The following is a 27,225-nucleotide window of genomic DNA, read 5'->3' as shown; positions in this document are numbered from 1 at the left end:
CAGAGCGGACCCAGATGGGGAGCAGCCACTGTGCTTTCCTGTCTCGCCCCAGGGTCGTGGCGCTTGGGGGCTCAGTTGGATGAGCGTCTGACTTCGGATCAGGTCATGAACTCACCGTTGGTGAGTTCGAGACCCATGTTCGGCTCTGTGCTGACAGCTGGGAGCCTGGAGCCTGCTTCGGATTCGGTGTCTCCCTCTCTCTCTGCCCCTCCCCTGCTCATGCTCTGTTTCTCTCTCTCAGAAATAAATAATAAACATTAGGGGCACCTGGGTGGCTCAGTCGGTTGAATGTTTGACTTCTGCTCAGGTCATGATCTCACGGTTCATGGGATCAAGCCCCACATCAATGCTTGGGATTCTCTCTCTCCTTCTCTCTGCCCCCTCCCTGTTCACACTTGGTCGCTCTCTCTGTCTGTCTCAATATAAATAACAAACACTAAAAAAAATAAATAAATAAAATAGGGGTAGAGTTGCCCAGGGTAGCCTTCATGCAGTTCGACAAAATGGTGTATTTTTCATATTCCAATGGCCCTGGCTTCTAGGTCGGAATTCAGATGAACCAGTGGGAATCCTAAATTTTCTCGATTACAATTATCATCCTAAGGTAAGATTTTTAAAAACAGATATTTCCTGTGAATAATAGAGCACAAATTTACTTTGGAAATGACATCAAAGGAGAAGGCAATTTGAAACTATACAGAAATTCAAGACAGTTTCGGAACAGGGAAATGGGATTCTATAAGCTACACCAAACGTGAAAAACAACAAAACACTGCCCAGTTCTCTGGGAAAAATTGTCATTAAAACAGACTGGGTTTTAGTAGGGCGAGGCAATATTCCTCAAACCCGTAGTTTCAATGCAATATTCCATCAGGGTTACAGGCAAGCGTTTGAAAACCGTTGGCACAGAGCTGTTAGCCACAAATCTTGTTTCTTGCTGATTCACCTGTTTCTGGGCAAATGCTTCTTGGACAAAATGGTTTATCAATGTCAGAAAACAAAGCTGGTTGTTTGCTCCAGACGCTAATGCGAAACTATTCGGTGGAAAGTCAGTTCCAGCCCCAGACCGCCCGGGGTGGTTTTGTCCCAGGGGTTTGTTAAATCAAAACGCGTTAATCTGCAGCGTGTGGTTGGCTACCGGCGTGGCCCTATTTCACCCGACTTCGAAACGAGGTGGTTTTTCATTCAGCGTCTGGACGCGGAAAGAAAAGCCTGTGTGGTTCGCGGTGATTGCAGCTGACGGTGTGAACGATCCCAAACAAAAGAATCCGGCGCACTTGCCACGGAAGGGTGTTAATTCACTGAATTCTCAGAAAATTCCAGTCCCGGCCATCCATTCCAGGAGCGTGCAGTAGGTGGCACCTAAAAGCTCTTTGGAGGCGAGCGGACGCCATTTAAGCAAAAGCAGCCGCCGCTGCAGCAGCTGGTCCAGCTCGGAAGTGGTGACTGGAGAGGGAGAGCGAGAGGAGGAAGGCCGGGCTGCGCGGCGCAGGTGCGGGGTGCGCGGGGCGCGGGGCGCAGGTGCGCTGGGGGCGCGGGGAGCAGGTGCGGGGGGCGCGGGGCGCAGGTGCGCGGGGGCGCGGGGCGCAGGTGCGGGGGGCGCGGGGCGCAGGTGCGCGGACTCGGGGGCGCGGGGGCGCGGGGCGCAGGTGCCGGGGCGCGGGGGGCGCACGGCGGGCGAGCAGCTGACGGCATCGTCACGGCGGCGGCGCCCCGCCCGCCTCGGGAGGAGCCCGCAGCGGCACAGCCGGCCCTACCCCGTCCGGTGCCAGGCGAGCTCGGGACAAGCCCGGAGCGCAGTTGCGCTGCCCCTCAGGTAAGGATCCCCCTCCTCGGCCGTGGCTGCGCCGCGCCCGCCCTGGGGCCCCGCCGGCCCCGGGCCTCCGCGCCTGGAGCCCCCGAGGAGGAGGGATTGCCGTCGCCGGGAGGGCGAGTCAGCAGCACGGCCCCTGGAGTTGGCGAGCGGGAAGCCGCATTTCTGTATCCTTGGCGGGGAGGGTGTGCGTCTCGGTGCCCTGGTCTGAAACGCGTTCTTGAAAAGAGAGAGAGAGAGAGAGAGAGAGAGAGATCCGTACCTTGCACATTCTTTGGGATCCCTTCCCAAACAGGAGTTGGTGCTTCAGAAGGTGCTGTGGTGCAGGTGTTTGCAGCGTGGAAGTTGCTTGAGTGGATTTTCGGAAGTGCCACGAGACGTGGCTCCAAGTGGGAAGGATGGACAGCGCGTTATGAAGGCTGTTGGCTTAGCACGGTTTCCCTCAGCGGCCCTTCACGGGCTGGGCTGGGACGTGGCGAAATATTTCAGTTCTCCCCTTACATGTGCCTCCCGAGTCTGCGGGCGCCCCTCGCTGTTGCCCTGGCGCAGGGGCCGGGGAGGGGAGGGGCCGCAGCCCCCCAAATGACAATGACTCCCGTGGGCTCCCGCTCCCTGCAAGGCACCGCTGGCGTCGTCTCGCCCTGCGGGAGCCTCTGCCCCAGTCCGCGCTGCTGCGGCCGAGGATGCTGTTTTTCTCCTTTAAAGCTCCAATACCCATCCTTGGGGGTTTGGGAGACTTGGAAAGTGGCAACCCTGTGCGTCCCCGGTCACATCCACTGGACGCTGAGATACAGCTGGTGGGGGCATCCAGTCCTAACTGAGCAGTGACACAGCGTGCCTTCCTTAGGGATCTATTTGCATATTCGCCTTTTACTATCTTCTGAACGACCCCCTTCCACGTGAGAAGCCAGTCTTAGCACAGGAGACCTTTCCTGCTTTGAACTAAAAACCTATAAAATCTTCTTTTTAAAGAAGATTTTCTAGGTAACCAAAAAAGCCCGGAGCATTTTACATCCAGATCAGTCCGAATGCACTTCTTTTCCGGTGGCATTTGGATTTGAAGAGGTGGAGTGGGAGGGAGAGAAAAGGGGAGGGTAAAATTAGAACAAATTTAACAAATTTGGGGGAGGGGAATAATACTTTTTGTTGTTGTTGTTGGCCACTGCCTGAACTTGCAAATTGCCAACAGTTCTGTCTCTGGAAATGCAGGAGCCCGGCATTCCTATGGGCCGACGCACCAGGAGACCCGTAGTTGATCTTACAGAAAGAGAAGAGACCAGACAGGGACACATTTTCATGCTCTTTAACACATGGCCCTTCGTTTGGTGGTCAGGCAATGGTCCTGGTGAACACAGACAGGGGAGCGGTGAGAGGGGACTGCCTTCCATCGCCTGGGGTCGCTGCTTCCTCCTCCTGGGTTACCTCTGCAGACGGCAATTCTGTGTGCACGGTTATTGCAGAAACCTCCAGAATCTTTTCTTGTTACAGCTTTAATAGTTGTTCCTGAGGAGAGACTCAGAAGACAGCCAAATCGAATTCTGAGTTGTGGGAGTGCCTTTGCGCTCCTGTCTGGCAATCTGGCATTCTCAGCCATCAGGGAACACGGTCTCCACTCGGGTGCCTGCACAGCTTACTGGAACATTAAAACCTTTGAAAAATGCCGAGCGTTCTTTGTCAAACAGAGAATGCATCTGTGACTGTGAAAACATGTCTGTGCTTACTTTGTTGCCTTAGGTGGTGTGTTGGTGTGTTGCAAGTTACCTACTGATTTGGACGAAAGCATCATTCTCCCCCCTAGATGAACGCAGTGAACTTTTGCACTAAAAAAATTTCTTTGTTATAAAGAGGAGCGTCTGGTTTTCTGCGGGGGGAGGAGGTTGCCTGCAAACTGTTGGAAGTTAAAGAGGGCTCTGTGCTGAGCTGTAACTTTCAATTCAGGTAACCCCTGTGTCCCATTCTCACTTTTAAGGTGGGTTGGATATCTATCTGTCTATCTATCTATCTATCTATCTATCTGTCTATCTATCTATCTATCTTTCTATCTATCTATATCTTTATCTATGTCTATTTTTTCTGTCCATTTTTCTTTCTATATATTTGTCTGTCTGTCTATCTATCTGCCTATCTGGTTGGGGTATTTACAATGGACAGCTGTCTCTTTAAAGACAGCTGATTTCTAGGCCATTGTTTTTGGTTATGATTTTTCTAGGGAAATATCTGCTCTTAATCCGAAAGGCAGGTGGTGGTTGTCATGCCGTCACGATTGCTGATGTTCTTTTACAAGTTGAATTGGCACACGCATGTGCAGTTAAGGATGAACCTGAAGTTATTTCACGGATTGCAAATGATGCTTCAGTTTTTCCTAGAGGATGTTTCTCGCAAGCCTTTCTCCCTCCACCAGCTGAGTATTCATTACAGTACCCGGAGTGGATGTGCCCTGGTCCTCACATCTTTTGCTCCCGCCACTGGCTAAATCAGGAAAAGAAAGGTCCCCGGTGGGTCTGTCCTTAGTGCAGTGAAGTGTTGTCCTCAAAATCGGTACTGTCCCATATAGATAAAATGTGTGAGGCTCATGCATGCATTAAAATGTCCTACTAGTCACATTAGAAAAGTAAAAATAAACAGGTGTAATTCATTGTAATATTGTATTTTCTTTAATCCAATCTATCAAAAATGACTGTTTAAAGATGTAATCGATACAAAATATGTATAAGATATTTTAGAAGGTTTTTTTTCTTCCATGCCAAGTCTTACATTTATGGAACATCTCAATTTGGATCAGCCACATTTTAAGAGGTCAATAGCCCATGTAGCTGGTGGCTGTTGTATTGGCCAGCATGGCTATGGAATATTAACTTTTTGACAAAGTAACTTAAAAGCTGAAACATTAGGAGCTGTTAAATTGAGCCACTTAAACACTATCAAAAATAAATAAACAGCTAATCTCAAATTGCTGTAAGAGCTGTGGCCTACCCTTCCCTACCAGTAGCTGGTTGTGCGATCTTAAAACCTATTTTTGCTTCTTTATTAGTAAAATAGGAGGGTTGGATCAAATATCTGGTTGGGTTAAACACTTGCATCAAAAATACCTGGTTCTCTGAAAAATAACCAGTGGCTAGACTTGTGGATTCCACCTGCATTCAGCCTAGAGGACCTGCTGTAGCAGAAAAAAAGCAGCAGACCTGGTGGGTGCCGCCATTTTGCACAACCACTGCGTGCTTCTGTCCAATCCTTGATGGCGGACGTCAGCAACTGAGTCCCCGTGTCCCACTGGAGATCATTCAGTTTTCATATTTAAATTCCTTTAGTGGGCAGGTAACAGCAAATCCATTGTCAAATCGATAACCAACCAGTGAGCTAGTATCTACTGCATGACTGAATATTCTCCACAGATCTTTCCGTATTATCCTTTAGGGTATGTGTATGTGTTTTCAATGTTGCCATCCATTTCAACGCCATTCAATAGCGTTGTGAAATGTAACGCTTTATCATTGACCCGTGAATACTGACTTCTCGAAGCCCAGAAATGAGGGACCTTAATGAAAGGATGTTGGTTTCTTCACCCAGCCCCTGGATGGCCTCGGTGGTCAATGAGTGATGGAGAGGCGGGTGTCATTTCCATCACACGGCTGCCTGTCTCAGAAGCCAGGATAGCAGGTTTAAAGAGCGCAGCGTCTTGTACGAGAGGAGTTTGTGCAATGTTTTTCTAAAGCTAATTGATGTCTGGAAAGTGATTGGGTTTCTGAGGAAGTAAGAGAACACGGGAGCTGTCTATGAGGACTTTCTCCTCTCTCCTGCCTCCACTGCTGAAGCTGGAGTCCAGAAGGGTCCATGTGCTTACGACAGAGGAGCTCAGACAGAGGGGCCCTTGGAAGGGGACACTTTCCTTCCTGTGTCATCTTCCCACTCCGATGGTCATGTTGGTGCATACCTGTGACTTTCGAATGTTGAGTGTACCTTCGGGGGAAAATGGTCAGTACCCGGGTCTCTGAGTCCAGCACAAAGCCAGGAGCTCGCTCAGTTCTCCACATCAAAAATCCAGCTCACTGGTATTTTCCTTATTTTATGGACTCGGACACACCTTTCTAACCCTACCACCCCCACCTCCCATTACCCATGGGCGCATAAGATCAGCGGGCTGTCTCATTGCTCCCCTGCTTGGGAAAGACCCCCTAGGATTTAAAGACAACTGTGGAATAGTCCCGTGACTATTGGGGGTACGATACTCCCATTTATCTTTCTTTCTCAGCCATGAGCTATCAGTTGGTACCTATTCCTCTTTGACTAGATACCTACTGTTGTAGTCACACCCAGTTATAATGTTGGTTCTGTACCATTGATCGATCAACATGCGCGCTAAACGTTTCAGGACCTACCCTCCTTTATGCAGCAGATCTATGCTCTTGGCAGGGGACTGTTCCTGGCGACTGGGTCAGAAAACATACACAGTCGTCTGTTCCTAGCTGCCTAATGTGGCTATTGTCTTTTTAAAGCAAAGACCATTCTGAAAGTCGCTTGGCAATATTAGATGTTACTGTAAAAACAAAACAAAACAAAATACTTCCTTCCTGAACATTTTAGCATCCTGAGCTCGTGGTTCGGTTGTTGCTGATTTGGATCGGCTCAGTTGCCTTCCTGGGTTTGCCGATTCTCGGCTGAAGAGGTTCCCCTGCTCCCTAGCTGGGCATCGACCGCTGTTGCTTCAACCGTGGGTCTCGGGTCCTTCATCTGTTCATCAGGGCTGCTGACACCCAAATCAGGGGTGTTTTGAAGGCACAGCTTGTCGGGGACCTCTCCACCCTTGTGGGAGGTTCCTGGGATGTTCCAGCGGGTGGAGGTGATCGGACCGGCATCTTACTGGTCCCGTCTCTCTCTCTCGCTGTATCAGATTGTTCTTCCCGCGCACAGCCTGGCATGGAGCCTGCTGTCTCACATTGCACCTTGCTTCTGGATGGCCTTCTGGCCTTCAGCATGGGCTCTTTCTAGCTCCCCTGGTGTAGACGCTCTCCAGTTAATCTTAAACTATTGATTTTTTTCTTTACATCTTGCTCTTTGAGCTGGGTCTGCAGGGACGCGCCAGTTTTTGTCTGGTTAAATCCATGTTCCTGCTTTTGCCAACTCTTTCCGTCTGTTCCTAGCCTGAGCTCATCTCTGCACGGGCAGTCCTGCCTCTGTAACTGCATTCATGCTGTTTTGCCTCCGTAGGCATATCCCCTCCTTGATATTTTTGTGGCGCTAGTCCGTTCATCCCTGGAAGGATTCTGGGGATCCTAGCTTTGACCACAAACCTGCTGAGGACAGCTGGTGCTAAGGACCGTCCGACGTCACCTGCCGTCGGATTCTAGACGCGTCGGTAGCCACAGCCTTTTACGGCACGTTTTGCTGACCTGCCTGGTAACTGCAGAGCGGACGCAAATAAGTATTGATTAGTGGTTCACAGCTACTGACTCCGCGCCCTTGCTTTGCTCATCCCATCGGCTTCTGACCTCTGATGCTCTTTGCTCACCGCGAGCATTGCCTTACCAGGTCCAGGGGCCGTCCTCACGGTTTGGCCGCATGCCATCCAGGTGACCCCAGTCTTTCTGTCCTCTCTTCTGAAGCTCCACGTGACAGTGACAGGGGATCTAGTCAGTCCTGGGAGCTCTCCCCCCTCCCGGGGGATGTGGGGCACCCCTCCTGCAGCCACGGCGTCCTGTGCTTACGGCACGCCTTCTCAGTGCCCTTGCTCAGCTGCTCTCCCGGGACGTGCATTTCATCCCGCTGGCCTCTTCAGTTGTTACCTTCCCATTGATGTTTATACACGTTCATGTCTGTGTAGCCTTCGATTAATTAAAAAAAGAAAAAAGAAAAAAGCCCAAACTGGGTTCCATTGAGCCAATGATTTGCAACCATCCCCCCGTTCCACAGCCAGAGCCCCAGGAAACGTTCCTAAGCCGCACCTCACGCTCGCTCCGTCAGAACCACTCTCGCCGGGTGCCCCAGGGACCCGCCTTGCTTCCCGGCCGGGGGTCGCTCTCCAGTTCCTACCCCCATTCTCTCCATCGTTCTTTGAGGACCGTGCTTCCCTGGGGTGCTTCCCCGACACGGCCCTCAGCATGGCTGATCCACCCTGGGGGGGCTCCCTGTGATGTTTGCAGACCCGCTGCCCCCCACGGCACTCATTGCGGGGTCTGTCCGAGCCCTCTGCTGTCGCCTCGTGGTTCTCCCACACCGCCTCATCCACACCGGGCTTCAATCCCTCCCTGAACAGCGCACCCTGATTGATCCCAGTGCTATGGCCGGCCCAGCACGCGTTACCCACCTGCCCCCTCGACGTGAGCCTCGATGGGCCCAGACACTCTTGCCGGGTGCTACGCGGGAACCCAAGCTCACCGTCTCCCCTTAACGCCTGACCTGGGCCCAGCGTGCTCTCAGGAGAGGATCTCATCCTGTGTCTCCAGTTCTGCCACTTAGAAACCTTAGGAGTTTTTCTCTTGACGCTTTATCGACCGTCGCTTGCGTCTTAACTCCTTCCCCAGCCGGCCGCCACCCATCCCTGCTGGCGTCACTCTGCCTGTGTTCCGTCCTCCTGCTGCCTTTCTAGGCTCAGCTGCCTGGGTTTTGGCCGGTTGGTTGCAGCGGACTTCTGGTCCGCTTTCTCCGTGGGAGCCGGCCCCCTTCGGTGGCCGTGAGCCGCCCTCCGAAGCCCGTGCGGTCATGGCCAGGCGCCCCGTCCGGCCTCCGCTCACATCGCGACCCTTCTGCAGCCTCTGGCAGTCACGTCCCCCTGCTTCTGGTATTTGGGGGCCTCCAGCTGTGGCGCTTGGGGCGCGGAGGGCTCTCCCCACACGGGGGCCCGCACGGGGCCGTGGTCCGCCTTGCGGATGTGCTCCCCCAGCACAGGGCATGGATGACACATCACGAGCACAGCGCCGCGCTGTCATTGAAGCGGGGTGGCCTCGTTCACGCTGTGTTGCCACGGCCGGGAAGCCACGTCCGAGATGCCGCTCAACGCGCGTGGCAGCCGCAGGTGCCTGGCCGCCTCGAGCCGACCCCCAAGATCTCCGCCTGCGTGGCTCTTGCCCGAGGCACCTTGCGTGGTCTGTCCTCGTCCATCTGTTCGTCAGAAGCGAAACGCAGATTCGCTGACGCTCTGCGCAGATCCTTACTGAACGCCTCCTACGGGGCCGGGCGGTGTGCAAGCCCTGGGGAGACAGCAGTGGACGAAACCGATAAAAAGCCCGCACGGAGCCTATGGTTTAAGAAAGTCAATTACGAGTATGTCAGAAAGGAAAACGTGCTGTGGAGAAAAATAAGGCAGGAAGAGGGGATAGACTTCCAGGGCTGAGGCTGGGATCGTGCAGTGAGATAGGGTGGTCGGCAAAGTCTGAGCCGGAAGGTGATATTCGAACATAGGTCTGCAGAAGGTGGGGGAGGGGAAGAGCGGTCCATGCAGCGGTAACTGCCTGTGCAAAGGCCCCGGGGCAGGAGCATGCCAGCTGCTGTCCAAGTAGCAGCGAGGAGACAGATGTGGCTGGGGTGAGCTGGGGGGAAAATAGCAGGAGGTGACTCTGGGGGTTGAGCCCTTTAGCTCTCATTCTGGGGGAGACAGCGTGGCCAATGGAGGGTCTGGAGTGCAGGGGTGATCTGGGGCTGTTGGGGAGTGGATTGGAGTGGCTGGAGGCCGCTGGTGCACTGGACGTGAGGCGCGGGACACGAAGAGGAGTTCGGGGGGGGGGGCTCTGGGGGTTTCGGCCCGGACAGCCGGAAGGGAACGTCGCCATCGGCCAAGACGAGGAAAGTTGCAAGGGGAGGCGTGGAGGGGGGGTGGAGGCGGTTCGGTTGTGCCCACGTTATTTGGGGGTGTGTCCAAGGTGTCCCAGCGGAGAGGTTCGGTGGGGAGAGGGCACATGGCCTGCACCTCCGGGCAGAGGCCGGCCGCGGACATGCCGTTGGACATTGCTGGCATATGGCTGGCATCTGTGGTCTTGGAACCAGAGGGTGATCTTGGCGGGGATGACACTGACCCCCTGCCCTGCGGCCACCGTGGTCCAAGGCAGGACGTCCTGTCTCCCGCTTCCACGCTGCCCTCCTGGGTCCTCAAGGACGTCCCACACAGCACGGGTCACACCACCGTCCCTTCTCTGCTGAAAACCCTCCGTGGCTGCCGTCCTTCTCGTGACAAGAGCTGCCTCCTCCTGCCCCCACCCATTACGTGTTGACTTCACCTGCTTTTCCGATCCCTCCCTCCCTCCCTGCGTTCTGGAATCTTCTGTGGCCCTAGAGCACACCACACTGGCATCAGGTGCTTCCACGGGATGCTATCTCTGCCAGGGAGCTCTTCCCCAGGGCCCAGACCTCACTCCACTGCCTCTCTGAAATCTTAGCTCAAGTGGCAACTTTCCAGGGAGCTGTCCTCTGGCCCCTCTGATGTCCCCTGTGCACCTTGGTGTGGAACTGAGGGGCACTGCATCCATGCGTTTTATCGATGCTCCCACACTCATGGAAACCCTTCATTTGGAAACACCTTTAAAATGATAGAGAAAAAAAAAGAGTTTGAGTTTCAGGTTTTAAACTGTGCAGTTAGGAGAGCTGTACAGAAACACGTCTGCATTGCTTCCAACACGGTCACGTAACAGAAGCCGCTTTTCCCCATCACGCTTGACAAATGATTGCCATACATCCCTGTGTAAGTTTAAGGCATCTGGCATGGTTTGATTTATCTCTCTTGGGTATTGATTACCCTAATAGGTTCATCTAACATCCGTTTTCTCATATGGATAAAATAAAAAGAAAGGAAAAAATATTTAAGGAAGGAATTTTCTCCTTGGGATGAGAACAATTAGGATTCACACCCTTTCAGCTTTCCCGCGTGTCCTGCCCACCGTTGGCTGTCGTCGTCATGATGTACATGTAGCCCGAGTACTCTTGTCTTATAACTTAGAAGTTTGTAAGGCTTGGGGCGCCTGGGTGGCTCAGTCGGTTGAGCGTCCGACTTCGGCTCAGGTCCCGATCTCAAGTTCCGTGAGTTTGAGCCCCACGTCGGGCTCTGTGCTGACATCTCAGAGCCTGGAGCCTGTTTCAGATTCTGTGTCTCCCTCTCTCTGACCCTCCCCTGTTCGTGCTCTGTCTCTCTCTGTCTCTCAAACATAAATAAACATTAAAACAAATTTAAAAAAAGAAGGTTTTAAGGCTTTTCTTTGTTGTTGTTTTCGTTTTTTTCTTTTTGTTTTTGTTTTTTTTTGTTTTGTTTTGTCTTGTTTTGTTTTGTTTTTAGAGAGAGAGAGAGCACACAGGGGAGGCCAGAGAGAGGGAGAGAGAGAGAATCCCAAGCAGGCTCCATGCCAACAGTGTGGAGCCAGACACTGGGATCAATCCCACAAACCATGAGACCACGACTTGAGCTCAGATCAAGAGTCAGATGCTCGACGGGCGGAGCCCCCTTGACTCCCCGGTCTGTTCAGATTTCCTGTTCACAGTTAGATTCCCGATGGCTAAGCGCCCCCCCCCCCCCCACACACACACACACATCTCTCTGCAGTCCCCATGGTGTGAATTCGACTTGGGGCTCCTGCGAAGTGACCACAGTGCTGGGGCAGGCTGCTGGTCCCTCCTGGGTTCCCTTTTTCCCCGGAGGATGCAGGGGCTCAGGGGAGACCCCTCCTCGTGGTGCTGTGCTGTCTTGGGGAAGGGGCCACGCGCCCAGTGGGGCTCCATCTCTTGTCCCCTGCAACGCAGTCTGTCTTGGCCTCTGTGGGGAGGGGGTGTTTCCGCCCCCCCGCCCCCCGGTGTTCTGGGATCCTCTGAAGCGACGTCCGGTTCTCAGAGAGGTGTCAGTTGGTCCTCTCGTCGGGGGGAGCAGAGCCAGGAACAACCCTGTCACCTTCTTAGTGACGTCACTCTCCCAGAAGCATTTTCACGCATCTCTTTTCAAACTGCTGTCTCCATAGGATGGTTTTTCCAAAGGAGGTACGGTGCCCCTCTCTCCCGTCTAAAATGTCTAACATCTCATCTTTATATTAGAGAGACAGAGGAGATTGCCTATTTTCATAAAATATCTGCTGTGTGGCATACTAGTGAAAGCCGTCTCCCATGCAGAAAACGGCCGTGGATTTAGAACAGTTGTCTTTTGCATAAAAGATAAACGCATGACTTGCCTTTTAGTTTGGCAACACTTCCGTATTCTTTGCTACAAGATAACTGGTAAGACATCCTGCGGGAGAAAGTACTTTTGTGGGTGCTTCTAACTTCCTTCAAGAGTATATGGAAGAATTTTCTGTGTCTTGCAGGTTTTATTTTTATATATTACATATTATTATGTATTATTTACATATATTAAAATACTTGCCGTATATATAACATATACAATTGTATAGGTAACATACAATATACGATATATACAGTATACAATATATACAATATACAGTATGTAACATACTGTATATGTTTTATATATGTATGTATAATATTATGTATATATATATAATAAGGTTTTATTTATTTATTTTTGTTTTTAATTTATTTTGAATTTATTTTATTATATATAACAAAGTTTTATTTTTATATGTTACACGTTAATATATATTATTTATATATATATTAAAAATACTTGTCGTATGTGTAACATACGTTACATATATGTATGTATAATATTATGTATATATATAATAAGGTTTTATTTATTTATTTTTGTTTTTAATTTATTTTGAATTTATTTTATTGATTATATATAATAAAGTTCTATTTTTATATGTTACATGTTATTATATATTATTTATATATCTTAAAAATACTTGCCGTATATGTAACATACGTTATATGTATGTATGTATAATATTATGTATATCTTTTTGCCTATTATAAATTACAAATACCTGTTTTACATTAAAAAACACCAGTTGGGGGCACCTGAGTGGCTCAGTGGGTTAAGCATCTAACTCTTGGTTTCAGCTCAGGTCATGATCCCATGATCTCACAGTTCGTGGGTTCGAGCCCCATGTCAGGCTCTGTACTGACAGCACAGAGCCTGCTTGAGATCCTCTCTGCCCTCCGTTGCTCCTGCCAGTTGGAGACAGCTACATGGAAAAGAATGAAACCGGACCACTTTCTTACATCCTATGCAAAAATAAACTCAGAGGTAAAAGACCTAAATGTGAGACCTGAAACCATAAACTCTTAAAAGATAATACAGGCAGTAATGTCTTGGACATTGGCCTTCGCAACATATTTATGGGTAGGTCTTCTCAGGCAAGGGAAACAAAAGCAAACATAAACTATTGGGACTACACGAAAATAAAAAGCTTTTTTTACAGCAGAGGAAACCATCAATAAAATTAAAAGGCAATCTAGTGAATGGGAGAAGATATTTGCAAATAATATATCTAATAAGGGGTTAATATTTAAAATTGGTAAAGAGCTTATATAAATCAAGACCAAACTCCCTCCACCCCGAATAATCTGATTGAATATGGGCAGAGGACCAGAATAGATATTTTCCCAAAGAAGACATCCAGATGTCCAACAGACACATGAGAAGATGCCCATCATCACTCTTCATCAGGGAATTACAAATCAAAACCACAATGAAATGTCACCTCACATCTGTCAGGGTGGCGAAATCAAAAAGACAAAGAACGAATGTTGGCGAGGATGTGGAGAAAAAGGAACTCTCATGCACTGTTGGTAGGAACGCAAACTGGTGCAGCCACGGTGGAAAACAGTACGGAGGTTGCTCAAAAAATTAAAAACAGAAATACCATATGATCCAGTAATTCCACTCCAGGGTATTTACCCAAAGAAAATGAGAACACTTATTCGAAAAGATATATGCACCGCTATGTTTATTGCAGCCTTATTTACAAGAGTACAGATGTGGAAGGAGCCCAAGTGTCCATTGACAGATGAATGGATACAGAAGATGTGGCATACGGACAATGGAGTATTACTCAGCCATAAAAAAGAGCGAGCTTTTTGACACAACAGGGATGGACCTACAGGGTATTACGCTAAGTGAAATAAGTCAGACAGAGAAAGACAGACACCACACGATTTCACTTATCTGCGGAATCTGAAAAACAAAATAATTAAACAAATAGCCACAGATTCATAAATACAGAGAGCAAACTGCACAGAGCTGGGAGGGTCAGGGAGTGGATGAAATTGGAGAAGGGAGACCATAAAATAAAATAAAATAAAATATCCAAATGCATGGTATCCGTAGCCCCTGGGGACTTCTGGCTGTAAGCACTTCCCGCGTGATGGAACAACTTCTGCCCCTCTGGTTCTGTCTCTACAACGTTACCACACATCCTTTTGTAAGGTTGACGTTGCCAACCTATGAGGGGTTGCTCTTATGTAGGCTTTTTTCAAACCTTTATTTTGTTTCCTTGAAGAATTCACTTGTCTTCTCTGGTAGGATTTGCCTTGGTCCGCTCACAAAAATGTATTTCAACAGCAGATAATCATTCGATATGTGCAGAGTGTTTCTCCCACGATGGGTTGGATGCCCTGATGTGCTGGTGAGTGAATCCAACAGGGACCCCACCCCGCCTTTGCGGGTGCGGATTGTGGAGAAGGAGTGGGGAGAGTGACCACAAACAAACAAACAAATAAACAAACACTGAGTGAAGGATGTTTGTGCCAAAGAACCTTGTTATTGAAGGAGAATCATTCCAGCAAATTATGGACGCACTAACGTGTGTTTGGAACATTTGTACTTTTTCTCAATTGTAGCCAATCTCTCTGCTGAGAAACTTGGAATATTGGTTTCTTCCTAACTTAAGTACTACTTTCTTTTTATCTTTCTAGAGGATTTGGAGAAGGAATGCATTTTAGTTTGTCACCGTGCACTTTGGTGTGTTATTTTACATACTTTGCCACGGCAGGAAAATAAGTATTTTTTTCTGGCTTCTGGCTTTTTGGCTTTCACTGTTAATTAGAAGACGATTCTAAGGCTTTTCTAAAAAAATCACGTTTAAGTACATTTTGTAACGCATTGGATTCATTACAACGTGTTGGTAAATTTCGCTAAAAAAATATAGGGGTTTGTTCTAGAACACTGCATACCAGTAAATATACAATGTGAGCCATGTATGTACTTTTGCATTTTCCAAAGTAACCACATCTTAAAAACTAAAGGCACAGGGGAAGTTATTTTAAGTAATTTACTTTACCCCATGTATATGAAATAACATCATTTTAACTTACAATCAATATCACAATCACTATCAATTTAAAATTCGTTCTTACACTAAGCGCTCAAAATCCAGCGTGGGACGCCTCCCTTCAGGGCAGCGGGAACTCCCATGGGGAGTGGCCACCATATTGGACCAGGCAGTCCACCGGGCTGGGCTGGGTTTCCAGTGCCCTGGTTAATGGTGATGCTTCATGTCACCTGTAATGCAGTATATACTTAGGGCCAGGAAGTAGGTGCAAATCGTAATTGGTCTCGTCGGGATTTTGTCAGGTCAGATTAGACCCTTATTGCTTCTGCTGTGTGACGTGGACGAGAAAGGGGTGAGGGTGTGTGCCCTGCTGCCTGCTGTCCGTTGCGCTCACGTCAGGAGCGTGGTCTTTTAATAGTGATTTGCTTGTTGCCAGAAATGTTTTCACTCACACTCGTATATTTCTATTGTGACGAAATACACATTACAGGAGATCTACCATTTTCAGGCGTGCAAGCCAGTGACCGTAAGCACGTTCACGCCATCGTACCTCCTTCCGTCCACGGACTCTTCACCTCCCCAAACTGAAGCTCTGTCCCCATCAAACACTGTCCACTCCTTCCGCCCCCCAGCCTGGCGCACGCCATCACCATCTCTGGGAGTGTGACTACTCTGGGGACCCTATTTACGTGGAATCCTATGGGATTTGTCTTTTCCTGCCTGGCTGATTTCATGCCGCGTAATGTCCTCAAGGTTCATCCATGCTGTAGCAGGTGACAGAACTCCCTTCCCCTTTCCGGCTGAATGATGTTCCATTGTATGGATGGACCACATGTTTATACGCTCATCTCAGCGGACACTGGTTTGCTCCCACCTTTTGGCTGTAGTGATGAGTGCTTCTGCGAATGTGTCTTTTCAATTATTTTAATTATACCTCCATGTATCAATTGTGTATCAGTGATTTGGGAGATACACCCAAGAGTGGATTGCTGAGTCATAGGGTAATTCTCTGTCGAATTTTCCCACAGTGGCTACCCTGTTTTAGATTCCTACCTGTAATGCACAAGGGTTTTAATTTTTCCATATCTCCAACACTTGTTATTTTCTGATTCTTTTTTGTTGCTGTTGTTGTTGTTGTTCTTTTGCTTTGATTTTGGTTAGTGACCATCCCACTGGGTGTGCAGTGGGGCTCAGTGTGTTTTCCATCTGCCTTTTCCCCGGTGACTAGTGGTGTTTAGCATCATTTCCTGTGCCTCTTGGCCATTGGTAGAACTTCTTTGGAGAAATGTTTATAGAAGCCCTTTGCCCATTTTTTAGTTGGCTTGTTTTCTTTTTTTTTATTCAGTTGTAAGGGCCCTCTATATATTCTTTCTATTCGATCCTCATCAGAATATATATTTTCTCCCATTGTGTGTGTTCTCTTTTAACTTTCGTGATAATGCTCTTTGTTGCACAGAAGTTTCTAATTTTGACAAAGTCTGATTTATTTATTTATTTTTCGTACGCCATTGCAAGAGGCCCCAAAGAGCCAAAACGGTCTTGAAAGAGAACAGCGAATCTGGAGATGTCACACTTAACAGATTTCAAAACTTAACGCAGAGCTACGGTAGACAAAACAGTGCGGCACTGGCATAGGAAGAGACATATAGACCAATGGAATAGAATGGAGTCCAGAAGGAAATCTTCACATTTATAGCTAGTTGAGTTAAAAATAAAATTTTTTTAATGTTATTTATTTTTGACAGAGAGAGAGAGAGAGAGTGAGTGAGCAGGGGAGGGGCAGAGAGAGAGGGAGACACAGAGCCTGAAGCAGGCTCCAGGCTCCGAGCCGTCAGCACAGAGCCCGACGGGGGGCTCGAACCCACAGACTGCAAGATCATGACCTAACCTGAAGTCGGACACTTAAGCGACTGAGCCACCCAGGCGCCCCGAGAGCTAGTTGATTGTTGACAAGGGGGTCAAGATCATTTGGTGGAGGAAGAATTGTCTCTCTAACGAATGGTGCTGGGACAAGGGGACATCCACAGGGAAGTGACCTGACACCCTTCCTCACACCGTATTCAAGAATCAACTCAAAATGGATCAATGGCCTAAATATAAGAACTAAAATCATAAAACTCCAGAAGAAAGCAGGGGTAGATCTTCATGACCTTGGGTTGGGCACTGATTCTTAGCTCTGACCCCGAAAGCATGAGTAACAACCTAACTGATGATGGTTTGAGGGTCTCTTTCGTAGCCACTTGCCAACCTTGCAGACTTTTATTTGGCCAAACCTAGAAACCAACCTGAGCAAGTACACATCACGTAGGGCTTCGTTTCAACAGGCTCGCGGCGAAGGCAGGCCCCGGGCTGCGCACAGCACACTGAGCCTCACGCCCCGCATGGAACACATTCTTTCTCCGTGTCCGCAGGGTCTCCGTGTCCCTGCCGCCTTCATGCTTTGGTGTTCATTTCCCTGAAGGGCCAGCTGCAGGGTCAACCTCGGTGACCCATCCTTTGACCAAGGAGATGGTGTTGCTGCTTATTCGCATGACTTGTCTCTTCATTTCCCATGGAAAGAAGAGGAGGAAGGCAGAAAATCCCCCAAATACGGCCAGGTTCTTGGGAGTCTGAAAAGTGTGATGAAATGCATGTTACTTGGCCCTTGGGCGTTCCTGACCATGATGCTTTCTCCAAATGGAATAGTAGCAGACACACACTAGTGAACCTTTTTTCTGTGCCTAAGCTGCGGGGTTATTTGCCTCCCGACAACAAAGGTCTTAAAGAATAATGTATTCTAATGCTTCCAATCCAAGACATGCCTCAATACATCCCCACTTGTTTCACTTTTGCAGATGTTAGGAGTCTTGCCATGAATATCTGGGTGCCCCCGGGCCCCCCGCCGTGGGACGGTGGCTCCATTATCTGGGTGCAGATGTGTCACCTGCTTCAACACCTGTCCCCACACTGCAGGGCGGGGTGTTTCCGGAACACCAGGAAACAAGGTTCCTGAAAAACTGAGTCTGCTTCCTTAGAGAAAGACAGACCATAGCTGTTTAACTCTTTACGATCTGGCAAACGTTTCCCACTAACGAACAGATCTTTCAGTTTTTAGGGTCAGCTGAGAAGGTACATGAAATTAATCTTCCATTAAATTGAAATTCTAAAAGTGTGTAAAAGTACCCGCTCCTACCTAGAGAATTTACATTCCGTTGAAAATTAATTTCTTTTAAAAGTGTCCTTATTTGTGTTGTAAAGTCGATAATAGTTCTTATTTTTACTTAAGTGACCTATTTATCTTTCATTAGTAGTAGATTTAAAGAACTTTTTTTTTAAGTTTATTTATTTTGAGAGAGAGGGTGCAAATGCAGAGGGACAGAGAAAGGAGAGAGAAGCCAAGCAGGCTCGTGCTGTCCGCACAGAGCCCCACACGGGGCTTGAACCCACCAACTGTGAGATCATGACCTGAGCCAAAATCAGACACTTAAGTGACTGAGCCACCCAGGTGCCCTGAAAAATATATTTTCGTCATCTGAATGATCAAATGTATATTTCTTGTAAATCATAATACTGTACCTCTAACCTAATATTCAGTATTTAAAACGTCTCACTTTGAATTCTTTATTATAAGACACACATTTTTATATTTTTGTGATCCTTTGGGATGGCTTATTTACTCTCTTTCTTTGATCCGTTCCCTCATTTGTCTGTGTATAAGCTTTTCAGAGGGGTGAGGGGCTGAGTGACCATTTAGTCCAGATAAGTCCCAGAAAAGGAAAGAAAGTAGAAAGGGGTCATTGCAGACAGTTGTCCTATTCAGGGCAGAAGAGACTTTGGTGGACAGATCTGTGCATCCAGAGAAACTGCCCTAGCTGCCTCTCCCAGCCAGGTGGCGATTTCTTTCATAAATCAGGGGACAACCAGGGACGAGCAGACATTTGGTGGAAACCCCATGACAGAGGAAGATTGCAGTGAACAGACATAACCAGAGGTATCTCAGATATGTGATAAGAACAGCGGCAACAAATCGCAAGTAGCATTCTTGCTGAAAGTCCGCAAGGTATCCCCTTGTCCGAGATAAGAAAGCGCTTCTATGAGAGGGGCAAAATCAGAGTACGAGAAAGGTGATTGAAAATATAAGGAAAGCCCTTCTAGAGCAATTAAGAATAGGTACACTCGGGCCATCACCTAATAAGAGTTCCACAAAGAGATTGAAGTAGAGGGGTTGGGATGAAGCACTTCCTAAAAATAGAAAAAATAAAAATTTCCCCAGGCTGCGGAAATGATCAGGTTTTTAATCCGCCCCCAACCCCCCAAAAAAATGTAGTCAAAAAACAGTTCTAGATATATCCTGGTGGGATGGCGTAGCTCTCAGAATAAAGAGAAACCCCCACCTGCCAAAGAGAAGGGAGAATCCCGAGTTCCCTACAGAGGAGAGAGTATCTTACAGCCTTTGGATTTCACACCCATATCCCTGGTGATGACCAAGTTAAAAGACGCATGGTCCTTAAAATCTGTGGAGAAAATACTTGCAACTTTGTTTGGCTGCAGGATTGCATCAATCAGGGGAATGTGGCATGGACTCAGAAGTTTTAATGCCATCTAAAAGAACTTACCAGTAATGTTCATGCCAAAACATAAAATGGATCCAAGCAAGATGATAATAAATTGAAATAGAGAAATTGGCAACTCGGAGCGCCTGGGTGTCTCAGTCGGTTGAGTATCCGACTTCAGCTCAGGTCACGATCTCACGGTTTGTGGGTTCGAGCCCCGCATCGGGCTCTGTGCTGACAGCTCAGAGCCTGGAGCCTGCTGCCGATTCTGTGTCTCCACTCTCTCTGCCCCTGCCCCACTTGCTCTCTGTCTTTCTAAAATGAATAAAAATTAAAAAAAAAAAAAGACAAATTGGCAACTAAGAGTGACCTAGGTACAAAAGCAAAAAAACCCCAAAAAACTAGGGTTAAAAAAACCCAACCCAACCTAAGACCCCAACAATGCAGACACAGAAGATTATGTATCAGTCAGCAAAGTCTGATTGACGATGACCTTTCCCCTCACTGGGTTCAGTCCTACTATCGACTTCTGCATTGAAAAATCTTTACAAAACCCTTTCAATAAGCTGTTTCTTGATAGAGTTTAGAAACAACCTGCAGGCAAGTACAGAAGACTTAATATAAATTTTGGAACAAATTGTAAATGTTATATCTGGGAAACTGAAATACTGGCAGGTGCTTAAAAATGGAGTGTAACTCACAAAAATCAGGCAATGGAGGAAGGTTGTGTGCTAATTTCACAGAAAGATATGGTCCAAAGTCAGTAAGTCAAGACATTAAGTTCTACGCTTCAAGCCATGAGTGCGTTATTTAAAATTCTCATGGTGCACACCAGGAAGTGATAACTGAATTTCTGTTCTTTTTAACAGTGGTTGTTTCTGGAAAGAAGCTGTCAAAGGAGGGAAGGGGCCTCTGTGTGGATGAAAGAGTGTTTTACGATCTCCATTATCTCTTTAACCAAGTATATGCATTATGTGGCTTCTCATTTGTTCCTTTCAACACGTTAAGCTGAGACATGACAGGTGGTTGGGGTCGAGGGGCCGGTCTGGACGGGGTCCCGTGCCTCCACCCGATCTCGCTCTTCTCTCCGTGAAGACCCATCGCCCTGTGTACATTCTGGATCTCAGTGGCTCCTGCCTTCTTCCGGGTTTGCTGTGTTGAATATGCACAGCCGATCCCTACAGTCTCCCCCCACAGTACCTCGGCTGATTGTCCCCTCCTCTTTCCTCAGCCCTCAATTTCCTTAAAGAGAAAGCCCCACTTCTGGTCTTTCTGGCCATCTCCTTGGTTGTCCTTGCTCCCACACGCACCGCAAGATGCTTTGACTCCCTTCGTAGCTCAGGACATCCCAGTCAACCTAAAGTTTGCCAGACTTCCTTCACCTCTTACCGCCCCCAGATCAAAGCTACCACACTCCATCTCCAAGGGTACTTTCCTTTAACTCGAGTCTGAGAATCAACCCTATTGGGTTTCCTGGCTTGTAAGTGATATTTCATTTCCATGATAAGTTTGAGAGAATATGGTCATTCTGAACAATCCGCAAGACCACTGCGTAACTCCTCCGTAACCCCCAGCCGCACGAAGATGGGCGGCGTTTCCAGCATCCAGCGGGCTGTGGAGCGCATCTCAACTGGCACGTTCAACCAGTGTGTTGCATGTTCCACTCCTGGTATTGCTTTTTCTTATCGCAGGGATGTATTAATCCGATGCGTTGCTTTTTATGGTATGAATATTCCATTTCTACCGCGAACATATGGGTTGTTTCCATCGCCTGGCTATCAGGGATAAAGCCGAGCCTGTTACTTTAACACGTTATTTCTCACACTGGGGGCTCTGGATCTGTTCCTGTGTATCTGTGAATCCGTTTCAGAATCCGTAGACAATGTCGTCATGTATAGTGTCTTTCTGCTCCTCTCAGTGAGTTTGAAATCAGGAAGTATGTGTTCTCCAACGTCCTTCCTTCTGTCCTTCCTCCCTTCCCTCCCCCATTCCCTCCTTCCCTCCCGCCCTTTCCTTCCCTTATTTCTTTCTTTCTTTCTAAATTCGCCATTGCTTCACTATTCTGGGCCTTTTGAATTTTCAGGTGAATTTTGGAATCAGCTTGGAAATTTCCATAGAGTAGCCAATTGGAATTTATGTAGGGACTGCGCTGAATCTGTAGGTGATTTGGGGAATATTGCTATTTTAACAAAATTAAGTCCTCTGATACATAAACATGGGTGCCTTTCCACTCCTTTGGGTCTTCAGTTTCTTTCAACAATATATTTTTTTTAATTTTCAGAGTACAATGTTTATGCTTCCTTATTAATTTTATTCCTAAGTATCTTATGCTTTTTCATGATGTAAATGGAATTGGTTTCTTAATTTTGTTTTCAGATTATTCATTGCGGGTGTGGAGATATACAGTTGATTTTTATATGGATATTTGAAAACCTTTTAGAAGTAGTTTATTAGTTTTCTTTTTGGAAGATTCCTTAAAAGTTTCTATTTACAAGGTTGTGCCTTCTGCAATACATAGTTTCATTTCTTCCCTTCCAATCTGGATGCCTTTTATTTCACATTCTTGACTTATTCTCCTAGTTAAAACCTTCAGTAAAATGGTAAATAGAAGTTGCAAGAGTGGGGACACTGGTCTTTTTCTTGATTGTAGTGAGAAAACAATCTTTCATCATTAAGTACTGTCTTAACTGTGGTGTTTCATAATATGCTCTTTTCTGGAGGAAGAAGTTCACTTTTATTCCTGATTTGCTCTTTTTTTTTTTTTTATCATGATTGAGTACTGAAGTTTGTCAGTTTTTTCTTTTTTGTATCTACTGAGATTATCATGCTTTTGGTCTTTTATTGATATGGTATGTTATGTTAATTTTTGGATGTTAAGCCGACTTTGCATGCCCGGCATAAATCCTACTTGGTTATGATGTATAATCCTTTTTATGCATTGGTGGATTCGTTTTGCTAGTCTTGGTTGAGGATTTTGTATTTGTTCAGAAGAGATACTGCTCTGTAGTTTTCTTGTCATGTCTCTGTATCTCAAGCTGGTATCAGGGTAATTTTGGCCTCAGAGAGAGTGACAGGTGTATCCTCCCATTCAACTTTTTGGAAGAGTTTGCAAAGGATTGGTATTAATCCAATATAATTAATCCCGTGAAGCTGTCTGGACCCGGCTTTCCTTGTGGATGGTTTTTTGATTACTGTCTTGCTATGTAGGTCTTTGCGCATTTTCGATTTCTGCTTGATTCAGCTTTGGTAGTTTGGGTCTGCCTCCTCTGAGTTATGTAGCATGTTTCTATGCAGTTGGTCACAGGAGCCTCTGATAGCTATGTTTCTGCAGGGTCAGTAGTGATGTCTCCTCTGCCACTTCTCATGTTAACATTTTGAGTTTTCTTGCTTCTTTGGCCAGTCCAGCAAAAAGCTTGTTAATTTTATTGTTATTTAAAAAACAAACCCACTTCTGAGTTTATTGATTTTTCTCTATTGTTTTTCTATTCTTTATTCTACTGACTTCCACTGTAATCTAGTATTTCCTGCATTTTTTCTCCTTTGGGGTTACTTGACTCTTGTAAGGTGGGAGATCAAGTTACTGATTTGAGATCTTTGTTCTCATTTAACGTAGGTGTGTATAGCTATACGAGCTCCATGACTTCTTGACAGTTTTGGGCTTTCTTGGCATTTTGCTACCTTCTCTCCAGTTCTTCCTCCTGTCCCTGCTGCTCCTTTGTGACCCCCTTTTCTGCCTAGTCCTTACTGAACAGCTAGAGAGCTTGGGCCCCCAACTGTGCTGAGTGACAGTCCTTGTCTCACAAACACCCCAGAGCAGCTCTGAGGAGAAGGTGGTGTTACTATCTCCATTTTCTGGTGCAGGCAACTCCGGTGCAGAAAGCTGAAGTAGATGACTTGTCAAGTTCTCTGGATGTGGAATTTGATCTTCTCTCTCACTATACGTCTTCACCCTGGCTGATTTTTACTTATTATCGTGCTCTTTATATATGGATGAAACCCACGTCCTTATCACTAGCCTGGACTTCCCTACTGAGTTTTCAGACCACAGCCCAGCCACCTACCAGATACCTGTCTCCACCTGTGTGTCCTACAAACCTGACCCGGGCCCAGCTGCTTCCTGCTCAGCTTCTCCAAACCTACTTGTCTCTTTGGCCTTTTATCTCGACTGATGAGGCCACCGCTCCCTGCTCGTCAGCTCTGCCCCAGATGTCCATGCACGCCAGCTGTCTGCCCTGGCACCGTGTTGGCTCCCTTCGCACCCTTGGGCATCTGCAAGGGACCCCGTCTTCTGGGTGACCCGCCCTTCATCCCTTCACACCTTCACCCTCTGTGAAATCTCCCCTCAGGGCCCCACACAGAACTGGATGCCCCAGCAGGCTCTCTTTCGGCCTTTGTTTATGACTTTACCATGGCAGTTACCACGCAGGGTGTGTAACAGACGCCTTTCTGTGCCTGGCCGTCCTCTAATGCTGGGAGCTTCTGCTGGGTAAGCACCGAGTGCGCATTATCTAGAGGGTTTCTTGTAATGCGTATAAAACAGTGACCTTGATGCCATTTTTTAAAAATTTATTTATTTGGGGAGAGAGAGAGAGCAGGGGAGGGGCAGAGAGAAAGAGAGAGAAAGAGAGAGAATCCCAAGCAGGCTCTGCAACGTCAGCACAGAGCCTGACTCCGAGCTCGAACTCACCAACTGTGAGATCACGACCTGAGCCAGAGTCCACAGTCAGATACTTAACCGACTGAGCCACCGGGCGCCCCTAAAATTTTTAAATGAAATTCAAGTTTTCTTACGTTGGGAGCTCGAAAACAGAATGTATCACTTTGGTTCTTTTTAAGCTATGGAAAGAGGGTAAAGCAATCCTCGTCAAGATTTTCCTTCCTTTTTTTTTTTTTTTTTTTTTTTTTCTTTTAAACCGATTCTCTCGCACGTCTGGTTCCTTTGCCAGGTGCCTCCTGGGTGCGAGCCGAGCCGCGGCTGTGGAGCAACATGCCGGAACAGAGCAACGACTACCGGGTGGCCGTGTTCGGGGCAGGTGGCGTAGGCAAGAGCTCGCTGGTCTTGAGGTTTGTGAAAGGCACGTTCCGCGAGAGCTACATCCCCACGGTGGAGGACACCTACCGGCAGGTGATCAGCTGCGACAAGAGCATCTGCACGCTGCAGATCACGGACACCACGGGCAGCCACCAGTTCCCGGCCATGCAGCGGCTGTCCATCTCCAAGGGCCACGCCTTCATCCTGGTCTACTCCATCACCAGCCGGCAGTCGCTGGAAGAGCTCAAGCCCATCTACGAGCAAATCTGCGAGATCAAAGGGGACGTGGACAGCATCCCCATCATGCTGGTGGGCAACAAGTGTGACGAGAGCCCCAGCCGCGAGGTGGAGAGCGGCGAGGCCGAGGCCCTGGCCCGCAGGTGGAAGTGCGCCTTCATGGAGACCTCGGCCAAGCTCAACCACAACGTGAAGGAGCTCTTCCAGGAGCTGCTCAACCTGGAGAAGCGCAGGACCGTGAGCCTCCAGATCGACGGCAAGAAGAGCAAGCAGCAGAAGCGGAAGGAAAAACTCAAGGGCAAATGCGTGCTCATGTGAGGCCCCGCGGAGTGGGGGGCGGGGCCTGGCCCCGCCCCGCCCCCGTCCCCTCCCACGTGACCCCTCCCCCGTCGTCAGGGCAGCATGTCCGATGCCCACGTGTTCACTAGCGCATCTTGACCGAGACGTGCCCCGCTGTCCCCGAGAGGGCACTTCACGCCACCGCCCGTAAGCACCCCCTCTCCAGAATCAGGGACTCTGCCCAGCGGTTAAAATGGGAACCCATGCACCCTGCACCCCGGGGCACCTGGTGGGGGGCTGGGCGTTTCTGAAGGTGGGTTGGCCCTTCGCGGGGGCTCTGGGCTCGCGCCCACGAGCGATCTGAGTACAGGACTAGGTCCCATCTGCATGCATGTGACGGCATGTGACCCTGGAGCTATGCCCACCCAGCTCAAGAGCTGGGCACCCTTAGGGGCGGGAGGGGCGGGGGGGGGGGGGGAAGGGAACACCTGGCCCACGTTGTTCCATTTCACAGTTCTGTAGCTGAATTGGACATAAACTGACACAGCGTCCCCCAGAGCGCGCTCACTGTCGATTCCCAGCTGACTGGCGGGCCCTGGGCTCTGAGGGGTGCTCTCACCTCACTAGACCTGGTCAGCAGGCGTCCCTTTAATTATTTCACGGCCGGTGACAGATGAGTTCACTGAAGGGCATCCTGTTTGGTCCTTCAGTGTGCGAGTGAGGATATCGTGACACTTCCTAGAGCATCTCAGCAATGTCGAGGGTTTTAGAAGTGTGCTTTCCTCCCCTTGACCCACGAGGAGCACACTCCTTCCAGCCCTCAGATTTTAAATAAATGCAATGAAAGAAGCTCTTTTCAGGCCATTATTTCCCCCTCCACGATGGTTTTCCCTCTTTTCCATCACTCAGTCTATATCCAGCTGGGCAACAGCCAACAAAGGCCATCCCAAGACAGAAGCACATCCATTTTTCCAAATGACACGGAGATCTGTATACCCCATTCTTTAGCACCTCAATGAAATACTTTGAAACAGAAGTCGTTCACTGTGTTTTTGATGATCTGTCTATAGCCGAAGCGTACTCCTGGAGAATGTGTTCAAGTAATAGTAGATTATCCTGCATGCTCCATTATAAATGTCTCCTAAGAGCTGTTCGATGCGGAGTCTGCTCTGGAATCAATTCTCTCTTCCTCTTAATGACCTCGTGTGCTTCCTTATCCTTCAAACTAAATCACGGCCTCTGCCGGTCTCTGCATGCTGGCCTGGAGACTGGACGGTGGCCGGAGGCAGGCAGGCTGCTCTGTCCTGGGCGCGGCCCGTCTGGCTCCGCTTCCAGAAGGCTCCAACTGACAGAGCCTGGAACAGAAGCCTCCTCTTGTTTGTTCTGGCCAGCACAGCTCACGCTGGCCCCCACTCCGGAAAGGTCCTTCAAGAGCTGCTTGCTACGCGGCAGGCAGAGGAAGCCAGAAGCCGGGCCGGGCTTCTGCCACCGGACACCGGGCAGAGTTGGCCAGTTGGGGACGTCCGCATGCACCCCGTTGGGTTCTGCGTCTCTCTTCTGCACCTGCTGTGTCCTCACGGCCCCGCTGGGCAGGGCGGCCATAGCCGGCACCTCTGTGCACTCAACATCTCCATCGGCCCTTTCTGGTTAACGGTCCTGGTCTTGACAATCCTCTGGGCTCTGCGCGTGACTCCCCTGGTGGCGCCCTTGGGAACCAGCCACCCCACCCCTCTTCTTGGCCTCCTGGAGCAACCTTGAGCAAGGAAGGTGTGGAAGCAGCCCGGGGGCCCGCAGAGTCGGGGAGCCGGGCCCAAGGCCCCCTCAAGTCCCGACGGACGCCCCTCACCGCCCCCCGGCGGCTGCTCTGGGAGCTTCCCATTGGCACCTAGTTGGCGAGTTTTCTGGAACATTTATTTTTCAACCTATCCCTTTTTTTTTCTATTTCTATTCTCAGAGAGTTTGTAATTTGGAGACTGGGTAAGTGGAAGAAGAAACAGGACTTTGTGGCCAAAACGGGGGGGGGGGGGGGGCTGGGATCTGCCCCGGGGCCGCCAGGTCCCTGAGGCTCCTAGGTTGAGGCTCCCACCGACTGTCCCGTTCCTATTGATATGAGTCAGAATCGCACCCGCCCTCTCTCGTCACTGTCTGCCTTTAAAGTGTGTAAAGCTTCATCCGTGGGAGAAACTCTTC

The 27,225-nt window shown here is 48.6% G+C and overlaps 1 protein-coding gene across 4 annotated transcripts; it reads left to right on the top strand.

The window, feature by feature from the left end:
• Nucleotides 1-998: 998 nt before the first annotated feature.
• Nucleotides 999-25,965, top strand: DIRAS2 (DIRAS family GTPase 2). Of its 4 annotated transcripts, none has more exons than XM_019463768.2 (3): nt 999-1,492; nt 20,357-20,448; nt 24,434-25,965. In XM_019463768.2, the coding sequence occupies exon 3, from the start codon at nt 24,475-24,477 to the stop codon at nt 25,072-25,074; it is 600 nt and encodes a 199-aa protein (XP_019319313.1). In that variant the 5' UTR covers nt 999-1,492; nt 20,357-20,448; nt 24,434-24,474; the 3' UTR covers nt 25,075-25,965. The 4 variants fall into 4 exon arrangements, with proteins under 4 accessions (XP_019319313.1, XP_019319311.1, XP_019319312.1 ...); XM_019463769.2 differs by lacking the exon at nt 999-1,492 and adding an exon at nt 1,800-1,816; XM_019463766.2 differs by lacking the exon at nt 20,357-20,448 and having other exon boundaries at nt 1,002-1,492.
• Nucleotides 25,966-27,225: the final 1,260 nt, after the last annotated feature.

The sequence above is a fragment of the Panthera pardus genome, unplaced genomic scaffold (assembly GCF_024362965.1).
Source record: "Panthera pardus isolate Hobbes unplaced genomic scaffold, ASM2436296v1 HiC_scaffold_20, whole genome shotgun sequence".
In the NCBI taxonomy this organism is placed as follows: domain Eukaryota; kingdom Metazoa; phylum Chordata; class Mammalia; order Carnivora; family Felidae; genus Panthera; species Panthera pardus.
Note: the sequence above shows the minus strand (reverse complement) of the source record. Positions and strands in the feature narration are given on the sequence as shown.

Bases quoted from the DNA above. Each gene is read 5' to 3' on its own strand.
- DIRAS2 (XM_019463768.2), top strand. From the start codon at position 24,475: ATGCCGGAACAGAGCAACGACTACCGGGTGGCCGTGTTCGGGGCAGGT.